The 13,274-nt window shown below is 40.9% G+C and overlaps 1 protein-coding gene across 5 annotated transcripts; it reads right to left on the bottom strand.

The window, feature by feature from the left end:
• Positions 1–977: 977 nt before the first annotated feature.
• On the bottom strand, positions 978–12,833 carry sh2d5 (SH2 domain containing 5). Of its 5 annotated transcripts, XM_088616981.1 has the most exons (11): positions 12,689–12,833; positions 12,057–12,135; positions 9,982–10,113; positions 7,912–7,992; positions 7,092–7,166; positions 6,189–6,335; positions 5,488–5,691; positions 4,537–4,714; positions 3,936–4,041; positions 2,630–2,789; positions 978–2,237 (listed from the first exon to the last, which is right to left on the bottom strand). In XM_088616981.1, the coding sequence occupies exons 3-11, from the start codon at positions 10,030–10,032 to the stop codon at positions 2,055–2,057; spliced, it is 1,185 nt and encodes a 394-aa protein (XP_088473107.1). In that variant the 5' UTR covers positions 10,033–10,113; positions 12,057–12,135; positions 12,689–12,833; the 3' UTR covers positions 978–2,054. The 5 variants fall into 5 exon arrangements, with proteins under 5 accessions (XP_088473107.1, XP_088473108.1, XP_088473105.1 ...); XM_088616982.1 differs by lacking the exon at positions 12,057–12,135 and having other exon boundaries at positions 9,982–10,121; XM_088616979.1 differs by lacking the exon at positions 12,689–12,833 and having other exon boundaries at positions 12,057–12,679.
• Positions 12,834–13,274: the final 441 nt, after the last annotated feature.

The following is a 13,274-nucleotide window of genomic DNA, read 5'->3' as shown; positions in this document are numbered from 1 at the left end:
ACATTCACACATATCTCCCGATAGTTTCAGTTTTGTACACAAAACACTGTTGAAATATTCAGGTCAGATTTTGTATTCAGCTGAACTTCTTCAATAAGATTCTAGAAATTAAATGCATCCAGTCCTAGCGAGGGCACAGTTCATCGTGCATTGTTTAAAATTTCTGTCACCTCCTGTCATGTACAGCAGTAGTCGAAAGGTGCACATGTTTCCGGATTGATGGATATTAAATTAGTAACAGAAAGGACATAACCGTGAACAAATATTACAGAAAGATGCACAGGCTTTTACAGTATCTACCAAAGCACTGCAGAAACTACAGAATGATGTGTTGTCCTTACTACAGGTTAGTAACTCGGTTCTTGGGCTTTGAAAGCTGTTTTGAAGTAGAAAGCTGAAACCGTCTTAACAGGTTCACCTTTCACCTGGGCTGCTTCCTTCTCCCCTGTGCGGATATACACACCTATGTTCCAGAAGTCCACTGCGTAAAGCAATTTTTATTTCCTCTTACTTTTCCCTTGTGCATTTCCTGAGGTTACAGGTGTCACACGCAGCAGTGTGTCACATTTAATTTATTGCAATCAACAGCTTTAGGAATTTATTTAAAAGAAAGGTTTTTGTGCAACAAGGTTCCAGTATTTTGTATGATATAGGAGTATTCTAAACTGTGGAAAAGGACAAACCAGAATTGTTCACTATCTTCAGATTTGATAACTATAACAAGTAATCTTAGCATCAGTCAAATAAACTATTAGTAGTAGTAGTAATAGTAGGAAAAACACCAGTTTCAGAGCTGGAGTTGCAGCTCATCATACCCACAGAAGATGAGCTGTTATACAGGCTTACAGGAGGTTTGATTCAACATTCAAAATGGAAGAAATAAGATAAAGCCTAAGTGAGTGTGAGGACAAGAAGAAATTAAAAATCTATTGAAATTAGACCAAAGATTTATAAATAAAATTATCAAAAAATCACAGTTCTTTTCAGATTAGGCTGTTTTTCAAGTTTTAATGTAAACATTATAGGTACAGATATACAAGTTATTATTAACACATGAGTCTCTTACATTTCAGAAGTACAAAAAATATTTACAAATTAATATACATAAAAAATAGTACATATATACTAATCTAAAAATAGTACATATATACTAATCTCCATTACTGTGCTCCATTACAAGGTTTAAACCTGTTTTAAAGTGTCTCATGGAAACTAATCATCATTTTAATGAAACACGGAACACTACATTTTAAGTGAGCAAAGACCCTGACTGCTCACATGGGGAGAAACTTGGATGGATGAAACAAAGAGGAATAAGGTGGTCAAACCCCCATTTCCATTTTCTCACTCATAATCCATCTTTATAGGCGGGATTGTTGGAGCCCACAGACTGCAGAGGATAGTGTAAACAGATTAACATAAATAAGCATTATTTTCTTAAACATTTACTGTAGACACTGATATTTTAAAACAGCTATCCTGAGGGATTAAAGGGGATTAAGTAAACAATGCAATCAACATTTTTTGACATCATGTTTATTCATGTTACCTATCCCGGTTTTTGCTAGTTTAACTATTTACTGGTTAACAATTTAAAAAATACCAAGATTCATTTAATCATGATGAGCACCATCACTTAAAATAACAGCAGTGTAGAATTGCATACTTAAGGGTTCCAGTAATAGTCTCTACATGTTTTTGCCCCACCCATTCATGACATCATTGTCCACTCCTTCCTTATAGCATTGTAGGAGACAATGTGGAAGTGATGACATGCTCTTCCTACCTTTCCATCCATTAATCCGTTCAGGTTTTGACACGCTGTATGAACTGAGCAATTCAGAGCCATTTGGTGGAAAGGTGTCTCCTTTACTGACTTTACTGCAAGCCTGGAGGCACCCAGGAAGTTGCTTCATAAATACAGGACTGAAAACCACGTTTAGAGTTTATAGATCGTCAGAAAAGGTGATCACATCTAATCCAGCTGGTTCACAGTTCTCCAGTCGGCCTTCCTTGTGCACCCTGCTCCTGACGAGAAGCTATGACAGTTTCTTTCACGATAAGCTTATGCTGATTGTCTCGTTTGGCCTTGCTGAGTGTTTAAAGCCTCTTGGGCCTTCTTCCCACTCATAGCAGTGGTTTACTCGGGCAGAACTCAGGGAACACCCCAGTTCCCCTTGAAACTCTGTATAGTGCTCAATTAAAGCTCCTATGGTGTCAAAGTTCTTGAGGTGGTTCTGAGGGTTGAACAAAAGAAACAGTCCGTATATATTAAAACAGCTAAAACTGAAGATATTAGTAAACAGTCATTGATTGGGAGGTATAGTAATCTCAGAATTGGTTACATTTTGGGGTTAATCAGTGTCATCACTGTGGAAAGAAGTACAGGGAAGTCTGTGTAATACATTGGTTGTTATATGATAAATAAAAATAATAGTTTTTATTCATACATGAGCATTCGTGCATTCGTGTTATAAAACGCTTGTTTTAGTTTCCAGTCATTTCCTGATACTATTCATAAGGAAAGGAACACTAAATATCTTCGGACCCCTGTAATTTAATTCTTCATCTCGCTGGGACAAGGCTGTGATGGGAAGTGATGAAAACAGACAGCACACACAACTCCTACCTCCAGAAAATATTTGCCCTCGGCGTTCACCTTGACGTTGTAATTAGCCAGGCCGGAGTGGGTCCGCACAGTGAGCAAGCTGCAGCCAGAGGACCCAGACTGAGGGTGCAGCAGGAAAGCCCCCAGTACATCGTCAAGGAGCAGAGAGGAGCTGCCTTTACTGGAACACACACGCACAAGGCTCTGAGAGGCATCACTGAGGCACCGGATTGAGACTGAAATCTTTTAGTCTCGCATCAGCTCCTGGGTAATTCTGAATTGACTGATTTGGAGTTCAGTTGCTAAGGGCCATGAAAGCTAGGCTGGGCCGTGCATCACTTCCGTCTTTTCATAATTGTAAAAATGCTTGAAAAAGAAATAACTGCTAGTATGGTGAAATGGCAGCAAAGCTGTTCTGAACACGTCAGTCTTAGCACTATGACAAATGACTTGTCCTCGCCTGTCACTTTGATTCTGAAGTGAGAAAAACTGTAGAACGTGGACTACCAACACGCCTGGAAAGCCCCGTCTTCTGCTTTCTGCTTCGGCTTTTGTCTTTCCCAAGCTCTCATTTACATAGTCGGGAATATTTACTGAATTAAATACATAATTGTAACACTACCAATCAGGCTCAAAAGTGTTTTACGGGTCAGTGTCCCTTTAATCAGTGAATGTTTAGAGGACTTCGCTGCAAAAGACCTCTCTTAAAATGGCCCCTTTGATGGGATGACTAAAGTATTTTGATTTGAATTTAGTAAAAAAATAAGTGACTAAGATAATTATGTCAGATGTTTAACTGGCTACTCCAGTTGGAACAGAGCACAGAAGACTCTTGGTGATGGAAACACAGTGGTGCGCTGTGTTCACTGCTCAGCACCAGAGAAGCTAACCTGGCAAGATGTTACAGTCACATACAGTCTTTTAACGACAGGCCACGATATTAGAGACCATGTGTTATGTCAATTTGCCAAGGTCCATGGGGAGAGCCAACTGGGATGGTGGGTTCAGGAGTGTGTTGTTGCTACAGAACTGCGTGACTTGTAGTGATTCTTGGCAATTTGACTGCATGGCATTACAGTGATAAACTCCTGGGACCTTCTTGTGGGCTCAGCCAGATGTGACAACATCTCAGTCGTACAACATTGTGACAGTTATACTGTGGGTGCTCCCCTCACCAGACATGAGCCCCATTTGTTGGGGCTCAAACAAAACTTGTCTGTGCAAGTGAAAAAAAAAAGATTTTCCTGTTTATCTTTGTGAACGTGTTCATAGTTGATGTGTATGTGATAGGTGTCTTTTGTTGCACAACATAAGTATTCTATCTGACCTTGAAAGTCCTGCCCAGGACCATACTGCCTCTGCTAAGGCTTCCTCTGTCTCTGCAAGGGTGGGAGTACTGCTTCCCTGAATGTCCAAGCTCCTCCAAGCCCTGCCTTGAAACAAAAAAAGTCATTTCTATGAATTGGTTTCTTCACTCTGTTCTCCTCCCCACTGAGAGCTGGTGTGTGGTGATCATACTGGCACACTATTGTGTGTGTTTTAGGTCTGATCGGTATCTTGACAGAAGCTGGACAAGTAGTTAAATATACAGTATCTACACACGAAAGCCTTTCTCCCTTTATTGTGATCACAGTAGAGTTCAGTGAAGATTTTAAATGAATTTTAATTTCTTATGTAAAATGCCACTTTCCAGAGAACACCTAACACTCTTTTCACACCCTGAGAAACGCCCTGGGATTTTTAATGACCACAGAGAGTCAGGACCTTGGTTTTTCACCTCCCATCCAAAGGACGGCGCCTGTTTACAGTACGGTGTCCCCGTTATTTAAAGGGCGGAAATGGAAACTGCAGCTCTCGCTCCACGAGCAAGGAAATGCCTCACCACAGGACCAGACCTCGGCAGAGCAGGGCAGTGGGGGAGTGCTCACCCTGCGGGGCTTGGCGGCGGTCCTGGCTGGGCCGCGGTGTGTGCGAGCTGTAGGTGAAGGAGCGATAGGCGCCAGAGCGCAGAACTTTGTTCCGGATGGCCTTCTTTCGCACCAGCGTGGGAGAGGAGACCTGATTCTCTTCTGGGCTGCTCTGCTGCTCCTCATCTGGAGTGGGTTCCTGAGACCAAAAACAACACTTATCACTGTCAGGTAACAAATGCACCCCTGTGTAAGTTTTCCTATCCTTATTATTCTCTGCTCTGTTAGTATCAAGCATCTGCTTTCCTGTCCAGTCAAAATTTGTGATTTATAAAAGGGTTAAAAAATTAAAAATGAAACGGCACAGAGCTTGTTGGACTCAGATCACTATCATCAATACCAGGAACCAACTAAGAACCTATATAAGAGGAAGCTCAGCGAGAAGGAATAGCACATCCACAAGGATGATGGCAGGGGAAAAGAAAAACTGTTTTTATTCTGCAAAGCACTTTTTTTACTTACTTCAAAGTAAGAAAATTAATAAAAAGAGAGAATAAATAATTACTGTGCTTTAAAACGCAGATGAAAAGAAGACAAACAGGTAGAACATAAAAAGAGTTTCAGACAACAGATTGGTAGCTAATTGATCCCAAGATCTCATCCTGACATTCTTGAAAGAAGCCAGGATATCAGCATCAACAACATGGCTGGTCAGCCTGTTCCCTGCTCCCACAAACTTTTGGGTAAAAAAGGATCCTCTCTCGTCTGTTTTGAATGCACAGGTCACTGTGTGCTCTCTGGTTTGTGTTGTTCTGAAGACGTTTGCTGGACTGAGTTTATGTCTTTAAAGATTTGGAATACTTGTAGCAGATCTTATCAGAATCTTTTCTGTTGAAGACGAAAAACATGGGATTCCTTTAGACACAGTAGGTCTGTCATTGACTCCCATCACAGAATAAAGCCAAGACTCACCTTTTCACTGGGCACCAGACCCCCCTGGGTGGGAGCCCTGCGGAAGGAAACCAGGGCGCTGACATTGAGGGAGATTCCCTGGTTGAGCAGCATGGGGGGGCGGTCCGGGATGGGGCTTACAGACAGCTCCTGCACCTCCTCTGGGTGTTTCTGGAGATAAACCAGCTGGAAGCAGCGGCACAGCAACAGGTTCAGAAACCGGGCCTGAGATTGGACACACATCAGCAGGGAGAGCGGTCAGTGCTTCCTTTTGAACAAGAGCGGGGGAATAAAACATGATGCTCTCCTGACAGAATAAACACAAAGAAGCTTCTCTGATATCAGCACAAAGGTAAAGACTCAGTTAACAGCTTCTGCAAAAAGAAACAGATTGGGGAACAAACAAACATCAATTATAATGCAGGCGAATACAGAATCCAGTAGTCCTCCTTGACTTCTCCCATGATCCTTTTCATACTCAGACCTGTCTTCAAACACAACTCAATACTCACATACCGAACAGCTTTTCCCTTTCCAAAATAACATTATGTTCCATGTCTTGCATTAACAAATATGAAATAGCGTCCTGAACTACAGTCTTGAGAGAAAAGTACAAGTTACAGCTGTGGTGTCAACTATCTTACTGAATTAGCCTGGGAGGTGCTGCCATGCACCTTTCCCAGGAAAAGCACGCTGAGACCTTGCCTGGTAGCTGCCCTTACCGCCCTGGCATGCCTGCCCTTGAAAAGGTGACAGTACAGCTGGCTATCCGGACACCCAGGGTTGTGCGAGACAAAGGCAAACTGGGCTTCTGAAGGGGAGCAGGTGGAGAAGGACACCCTCCGCAGGGCGTGAGCCATCAGAAGGACCTGAGAACAGAGCGACCAGAGGCAGCTGTCACAGCCCTGCGAGCACATTCCCAGGCATGGCACAGCTATAATGTATAAGGCATTTCACTTAGTCTTTAAACCCTGGCAGCCTTTATAGAGACTGGGACAAAGGCATAAAAAGTTTTAGACCAGCAATAAATACATTGTGCCAATATCAAACAGGGTCTGACACCTGGCATGTCTAGCTAAAGTTACAGTTTAAACCCATTCTTGCCTGTGTCCACCTTCACAATAGAATACCTTCACTTCTGTGTATGATTTAGTATCACAGTTGACACCGTCTGTGAAGCGCTGTTCACATCCCGATTTTGGCAGAAAAGAATAAATCAGGGAGAGGCATGATGGCTGCCTTGCAGCACAAGGGCTGATGGTTCAGCTCTGGACCTGGGGTGGTATCCGCATGGTGTTTGTATGTTCTCCCCGTGTTTGTTTTTGCCGTGATTTCACTTTGGGGGCTCCACTTTCCTCCCAGAGTTCAAGGACAAACTGGTCAGTTAATTGTGTGTCTGTGTCTCTGTGTGCCCTGGGATGGACCGGTGTCCCATCCAGTGTGTATCCTGACTTGCATCCATTGAGTAGTAGGATAGGCTACGGCCCCCCCACAACATGAAGCAGTTAGAAAGTGGACGGAAAGATAACTTAAGTCCTTTTACTCCTTTTACAGGTGACACAAAATATTCTGCCTTTGATGAACAACAGGTTGTAAAGGCTGGCAAAACACAAACTGTTTCTTACGTTCTCGTCCTCGTCATACATCTTCAATCCACTGAGGGAGAACTTCAGGGAGACAGGTCTCCGTCTGTTGCAGTCCTGGGAGGAGGGGAAAGTTAGTCAAAATGAAACAACGAGAATTTAAATGGTATAAAGACCGTGTGAGTCTGGGCTGAAATTCTCAACAAGAAGCACAGGTACTCAAGCAGCTGAAATGGATATATGGTCCTTTTCTAAGTTTTCTACATGTACATTTACATGATTGAGTGTCAATGAGGAACAATGTCTAAAATGTGCACATACCTCAGAATTTAAAAAGTAAAGTTAGTCCTTAAAAATCCTAATATGTTTACCTTAATTGTTCAAAATTATCCTTATACTTTACAAACCCCAGGTACATACCATACCTAGAGCAGGACCCGAGCTATTTTAGATGATCATAATCTATTTTTCCCAATATAGCTAGGAATCAAATTTTATCTGAAACTCTGCTATGAATCCATTTTAAAAGTTATTTCGTTCCTACCTCACAATTCTGTAGTGTAAATCTGAATAAAATATTCAAAAAACGTACCAAGATCATTTCATTAATACTGGATAAGGAGCAGTGTAAAGTGAAGAGTTTACTCGTAGCGTTTCTGGCAGCCATCTTTAAAATATTAGAATTATATGGTCACAAACTCCAGCCAGTACTGAAATTTGTAGTAAATGAAAAGTCCAGCGTGCTCAAAAGGCTAACAAGGAACAAAGTGGTGACAACACTTGCTTTTTTACAGCTGGAATGACTCAGAGTTCAAGGCTGTGGATGACAGCACTGAACACCTGTAGAGTCTGTCAAGCCCACCTTGAGAGACTGCAGCTGCTCATGGACCAGTTTGGTCTGCTCATCCAAGCAACAGTCTTCCACTGGAAAGGAGCCCACATACTGTACATAGGGAACAGAAACATGGGCTTGATGTAAAATGGGGCAGAATACTCAGGGGCTAAAGCCCTGCAGTATATGTGAAACAGACTATAGCACAACTTAGAACAGAGGCCTCAAACTCAGTTTTGGAGGGCAGGCAACCTTTGGTGGTTGTTTCACCTGAGGTCTTAGTTATTTAGTGGCTCTAGTTATTTAAAGCTCTCAGTTACTTAGTTGGTCTAAGTATTTAGTTAACATCATAACTGCAGTGCTTCTATCCAGCTGGGGCTGCACATTGGTGGTGGTGGAGGGGAGTCCCCATTACCTGTAAAGCGCTTTGAGTGGAGTGTCCAGAAAAGCGCTATATAAGTGTAAGCAATTATTAATTAATTATTATTATCCAGTCACTGGTATATTTCAAAAGTAATCATGATATCAGCCAAACGGAAAAGATGTTAAGAAAAATCTTGTTTGTGTGCAATCAGGAAAACAAGCCTTTTAGTTGTTAAATTGACTACATGGGATGCATAAAAACCGATACCAGGCCCTCCAGGAACTCATTTTTAGGCTCTGTTCTAAAGGCTCAGTGTGCCCACCAGCAGCAGCATGGAAATGTCAAGAATGTGAGGGGGTGAGAGGAACAGACTGACACCACATAACACGATAAGGATGCAATAGCTGTGGTCATGTAAACATTTAGAGACATTTCATTCACCACTGCGAGTGGAAACTAAAACTACCGAGAGCACAACCGGATGTGAGATTTGTAAGAAAAAAAGGAAATAAATACAAGACACTGTAGATTGGAAAAGCAGAGGTAAGAGTCCCCAGACGTGAAAAAAATATATAACAATGATCGAGACTGACATTCAAAATGTAGATGCAAAACGGTATAAAATTGACAATATTCTCATCCTAAGAAAAGTAATGCATACAGGTGTCATTTATATAGTATGTCACTTTGGAGTGTCTTTATCATTCACTGCAATGGAATGAGTTGAAAAATAATACAAACTGAAGTAAAACAGACAAATATTGCATTTTGAAAAGGGGTGAAGTAATCAAAGCTTTTTAACAGGAATATAGAGAGTGATCTGAACAAATCTGAATGGCCTCTTTTTGAAAGAAGTAACAACAAAATCAACAGTTAAATAAACGCTGTAACAATTTTCACAACAGTATAACATGGCACAAGTTTGATTCAAGAGTTTTTAGACAGAATTTGAAGTTTGCTCTTTCTTAACAACATTTTGTGAAGGTTTAAGATACAATAATCAGAAACCATGTGGTACTCAAATGTTCAGAAGATTTACATACAGGATTTGATATCCCATATTTCCTGACACAGGCATCTGCTTTTAATCATTATAAAAACAGACTTGTTTGTGATATATAGAGGGGAATATACTGTATATCATTCACATTACACAGGTGTTTGATTAGTTTCTACTTTCATGTGCTATGAGCAGCTTTGTAATATTTAATTTAAATTAAAGTCTTATATTAAAACAATGTTAAACAGCATGTTTCTTTTACTTATCAGCACAACGTATACAAGAGCCTGCAGCTGGCAGAACCTGCGATGAATGAAAATGATATGCAAATAGTGTCTATTGGTTTATCTGATGAACAGGCCTGAAAGAATGTTGACACCTCATAATGGGAGCTACCTGCATATTTCACAAGTATCCTATCAAGTAAAGCAGGGTAAACCTTTTTAGCCACAATCAGATGCATTAAACCCGGCCTTGAAAGGATCTTTTGCAGTGGAATCCCAGCAAGGAAGGGATTTAAACAAGTCAGTTACACTATACTGTTTTTTTTTGTTTCTGAGCATGCCTGCAGAATAACACAAAGGCAATGCAACGGCTCACAGAACCTCGACAATTTCAGTTTCAGTCCACTTGCTGCCACTGTTTTGATCTTGAAAACTAGCAAGAAAACAAATGAGCCATCGAATAAAGCCTTCGCTTAAAATTCAGAATCACTCTTTTTGAAGGGCTACTGTACCTCTGCCGACCTGGTCACAATGCTCGCTTCCCTAGTCGGAGTCTCACACATTCCACCGGTGTGGTCTGCCCTGTTTTCAATTTGCTGCTCCCTGCCTTTGCCAGGCAAACTGAACCCGAGACCCTCTTGATGCTGCAAGCCTAGGAGAAATAAAAGCGAGAGAAGCAACATGACTGATTGCTGCAGTCGCCCTCATGAAGAGAGGCTGCACTGCGATGCCTTTGTGGTTAGAGCACCAGAGTGCTCATGCATTGTGCAGGCAAAAGGAAATCAGACAATAGCATGAGGTGTGAACCTAGTTTGTCTCTGCTTATTAAAGAAGTCTGGGGTGAAGTCAGTAAGGAGGAAGTTAAAAATAAAGCATCTACTCTACCTAGTAAATACGTACACCTTTTAATAAAGCATCTCAAACTATATTTCTATAGGAACACAAAATATGCATTTATAACTAAAATTATTTAATGAAATTAATACTAATTAATATTTATAATATCACACATTTAGAATGAATAACTCATATTCACCATTCAGATCATACTGGCACACTATCAAATGTTCTCATTAACTACTTCTGACGATTCTTGACAGGCAAAGTGCCTTTTGTGCTTCAGTGACGAGTCATGTCATGTTTTAAAATGTGAGCTTCCTTCTCTGCCTGGGTTTTAACAGAAGTCTTGGAGGTAGGCATGGAAACCTGCGGATGACGTTTGAAAGGGGTTCTGAATTTGCTCCTTATTAGCGCAAACCCAGAATAACGGTGTACTCCCTTATGTCCTTCATTTATATGGCGTCTGTGAATCTAGAAGTTAAAATGACAAGCTAAAACAAACTTAAATTTGAAAATGAAGGCCATTGACTAGAAATTTTTGGAGAAATGGATTCTATCTCACGTCACTGTCTTTTCATTAAAATCATTTCCTTCATGGAAAAAAATTGAACCAGTTCTGCCTCTGCACATTTCTACTTTTACAGTTTTAAGATGTCATAAATAGGATTAGAATTAATTAATAATAATTATAATTGCTTACATTTATATAGCGCTTTTCTGGACACTCCACTCAAAGCGCTTTACATGTAATGGGGACTCTCCTCCACCACCACCAATGTGTAGCATCCACCTGGATGATGCGACGGCAGCCATAGTGCGCCAGAACGCTCACCACACATCAGCTATCAGTGGGGAGGAGAGCAGAGTAATGTAGCCAATTCATAGAGAATTAGTGGCTGGAATTGTTGTGTCACTATTATTTTCCCCAAAAGCTGCTATATCAGAGGTAAGACAACGCCAGACCCTGGGCTGCGTCGAGCTCATGGAGACAAATTGACTTAAACTCACAAACTGCAGGTTTGCACTGCTTAAGAGTTCCTAAATTCGGACTGCTTGTCTTAACCTGTAAAATGCAAACAAACCTTCATTTGTATTTAAAAAAAATACTGCGCAGACATTTTATGTATAGACAGTCCTCTTTGTGTGACATGTCTAAACTCGCGTCTTGTTAGAGTGTTATTCTTTTTTATGTAAGACCAACTCCCCTCCTGAAGGTATTTTTTAGTATGAAAACGGTTTATTATGAAAAGAGATTTAGAAAGCAAAACTGTGATGCTGTGTCATGTCCATTGATGTAAAAACCCCAACAACGAGGACAATTTGAGATAACCCGGACTTCCACATCTCCCCCCCATCTTAACGAATACTGTTTGGACTAATAAAACATTTTAAAGAAGTATTTTATTTTTGTCATACCCACTGAGCCACAGACACAGAAACATACAAGACTATGAATAAAGAAAATACTGCTAATAAGTATTGTCAGTTTACAGTGAATGAATCGAGACATGCATTCATTTACAGTCCAAAGGAAGAAAAAAAAACGATCTGACACACAAATATAAAATGAGGTTTCTTTTACCCAGTCCTCGTACTCTTAAATATCAAAGCCAATACACAAGTTCCAAAAAATGGACTTAAACGTACAGTATAATTAGCAAAATCGTCATTTCACTACACGAGTAAGTGCTTCGTGTCCAATCTGATGTGGAGCCCCTAAACTGGACAAAATGTTACACGCTGCGACCACTCACCTCTGCTTTCACTACGCTCTACCTTGTGGGTCCTGTTCTTTGCGCACTCGAGTTCGTCTCGTTTCAGAAAAACTGGCAGACGAAGGGGAAATCATATCCCACACAGAGGTTATGAGCAAAAAAAAAAACGTTATGCGCGACTACTCCTTAGTTAACACTCACAGTCGGCCCATGGAGCTCTTCAGTCGCCGGAGTACTAGCAGACAGCGCAGCGCACTTTCACAATTCTGACTCATTCCCCAATCCTTCGCGTCACCAAAAATACCGAGAACACGTTTCACATTTCCAGCTTCATCACATTTGGTGGTTTAAACCACACATAAAATGTGGATAGCGACTTCTTAAGACGTTTTATTTTCTTTGCACCTTTTGTTTCTTTACTATTTTCTGGAAATCACCTAGTCCTGTTCCTTCGGGCAGCGTTAATACCTCCAGGTACGCTCGCTGAAGGTGTGGCTCTCCCTTGGTAAATTACTAGAAATAAAGGAATGAACTGCACAGCCCATCCTTATCCGATATTAATTAAATTCATATTTTCATAACCCCGTTCTAGACCCGACTGGAGGGTGATGGCGTGAGAGCAGAAAAAGTTCGTTCTAAGAAATAAAAATAATCGAAAGTATACCTCGTGTGTTCCCAGGTTCACGCCTTTCCAGTAAACTGATCTTTGTCTCTTATCGTGGGAAGTTCCGTTCCTGCAAACCCAGCGGTGGAGTCCCAGGGTTAGATTTTAAAGAGGCAATGATGATGGAGTACGCCCTGGAGGACATTGTTGCGATGAAATGGTAGAGGAATTATACGACAAATATAATTGCAAGTCACTCTGGAAAATGTGTTAGCCTATTACAGCTAGGTAATTCACAGCAGTGCATTTTTCTATCATTCTTAAAGTGTAGCAATTTAAATCTCATATTCTTAAACATAGATTACTTCCATACAATTGGGTATGATGGCGTGTACAAAATACAGTTCTTGTGTAGTGAAAGTATTACAGTTGGTGAAGTGATAACGAGTTTCAGCTTTGTATGTCCTCTGCTTTTGTGGCGCACACAGCTATTTGGAAATACATTTTCACCCGTCTCAAATGAAACACGAGAAAATGACACAAAACTACAATATGAAACGGGCATCCAATACTAGTAGGAAATGAACTAGTAATGAATCGTTTCTAAATTATCGCCAGTCACCTCAGTGGTTCGGTGACAAGCAAT

The sequence above is a fragment of the Lepisosteus platostomus genome, chromosome 23 (genome assembly GCF_059453375.1).
Source record: "Lepisosteus platostomus isolate fLepPlt1 chromosome 23, fLepPlt1.hap1, whole genome shotgun sequence".
Lineage (NCBI taxonomy): Eukaryota > Metazoa > Chordata > Actinopteri > Semionotiformes > Lepisosteidae > Lepisosteus > Lepisosteus platostomus.
The sequence above is the reverse complement of the archived record's forward strand: the minus strand, read 5'-3'. Positions and strand labels throughout refer to the sequence as shown.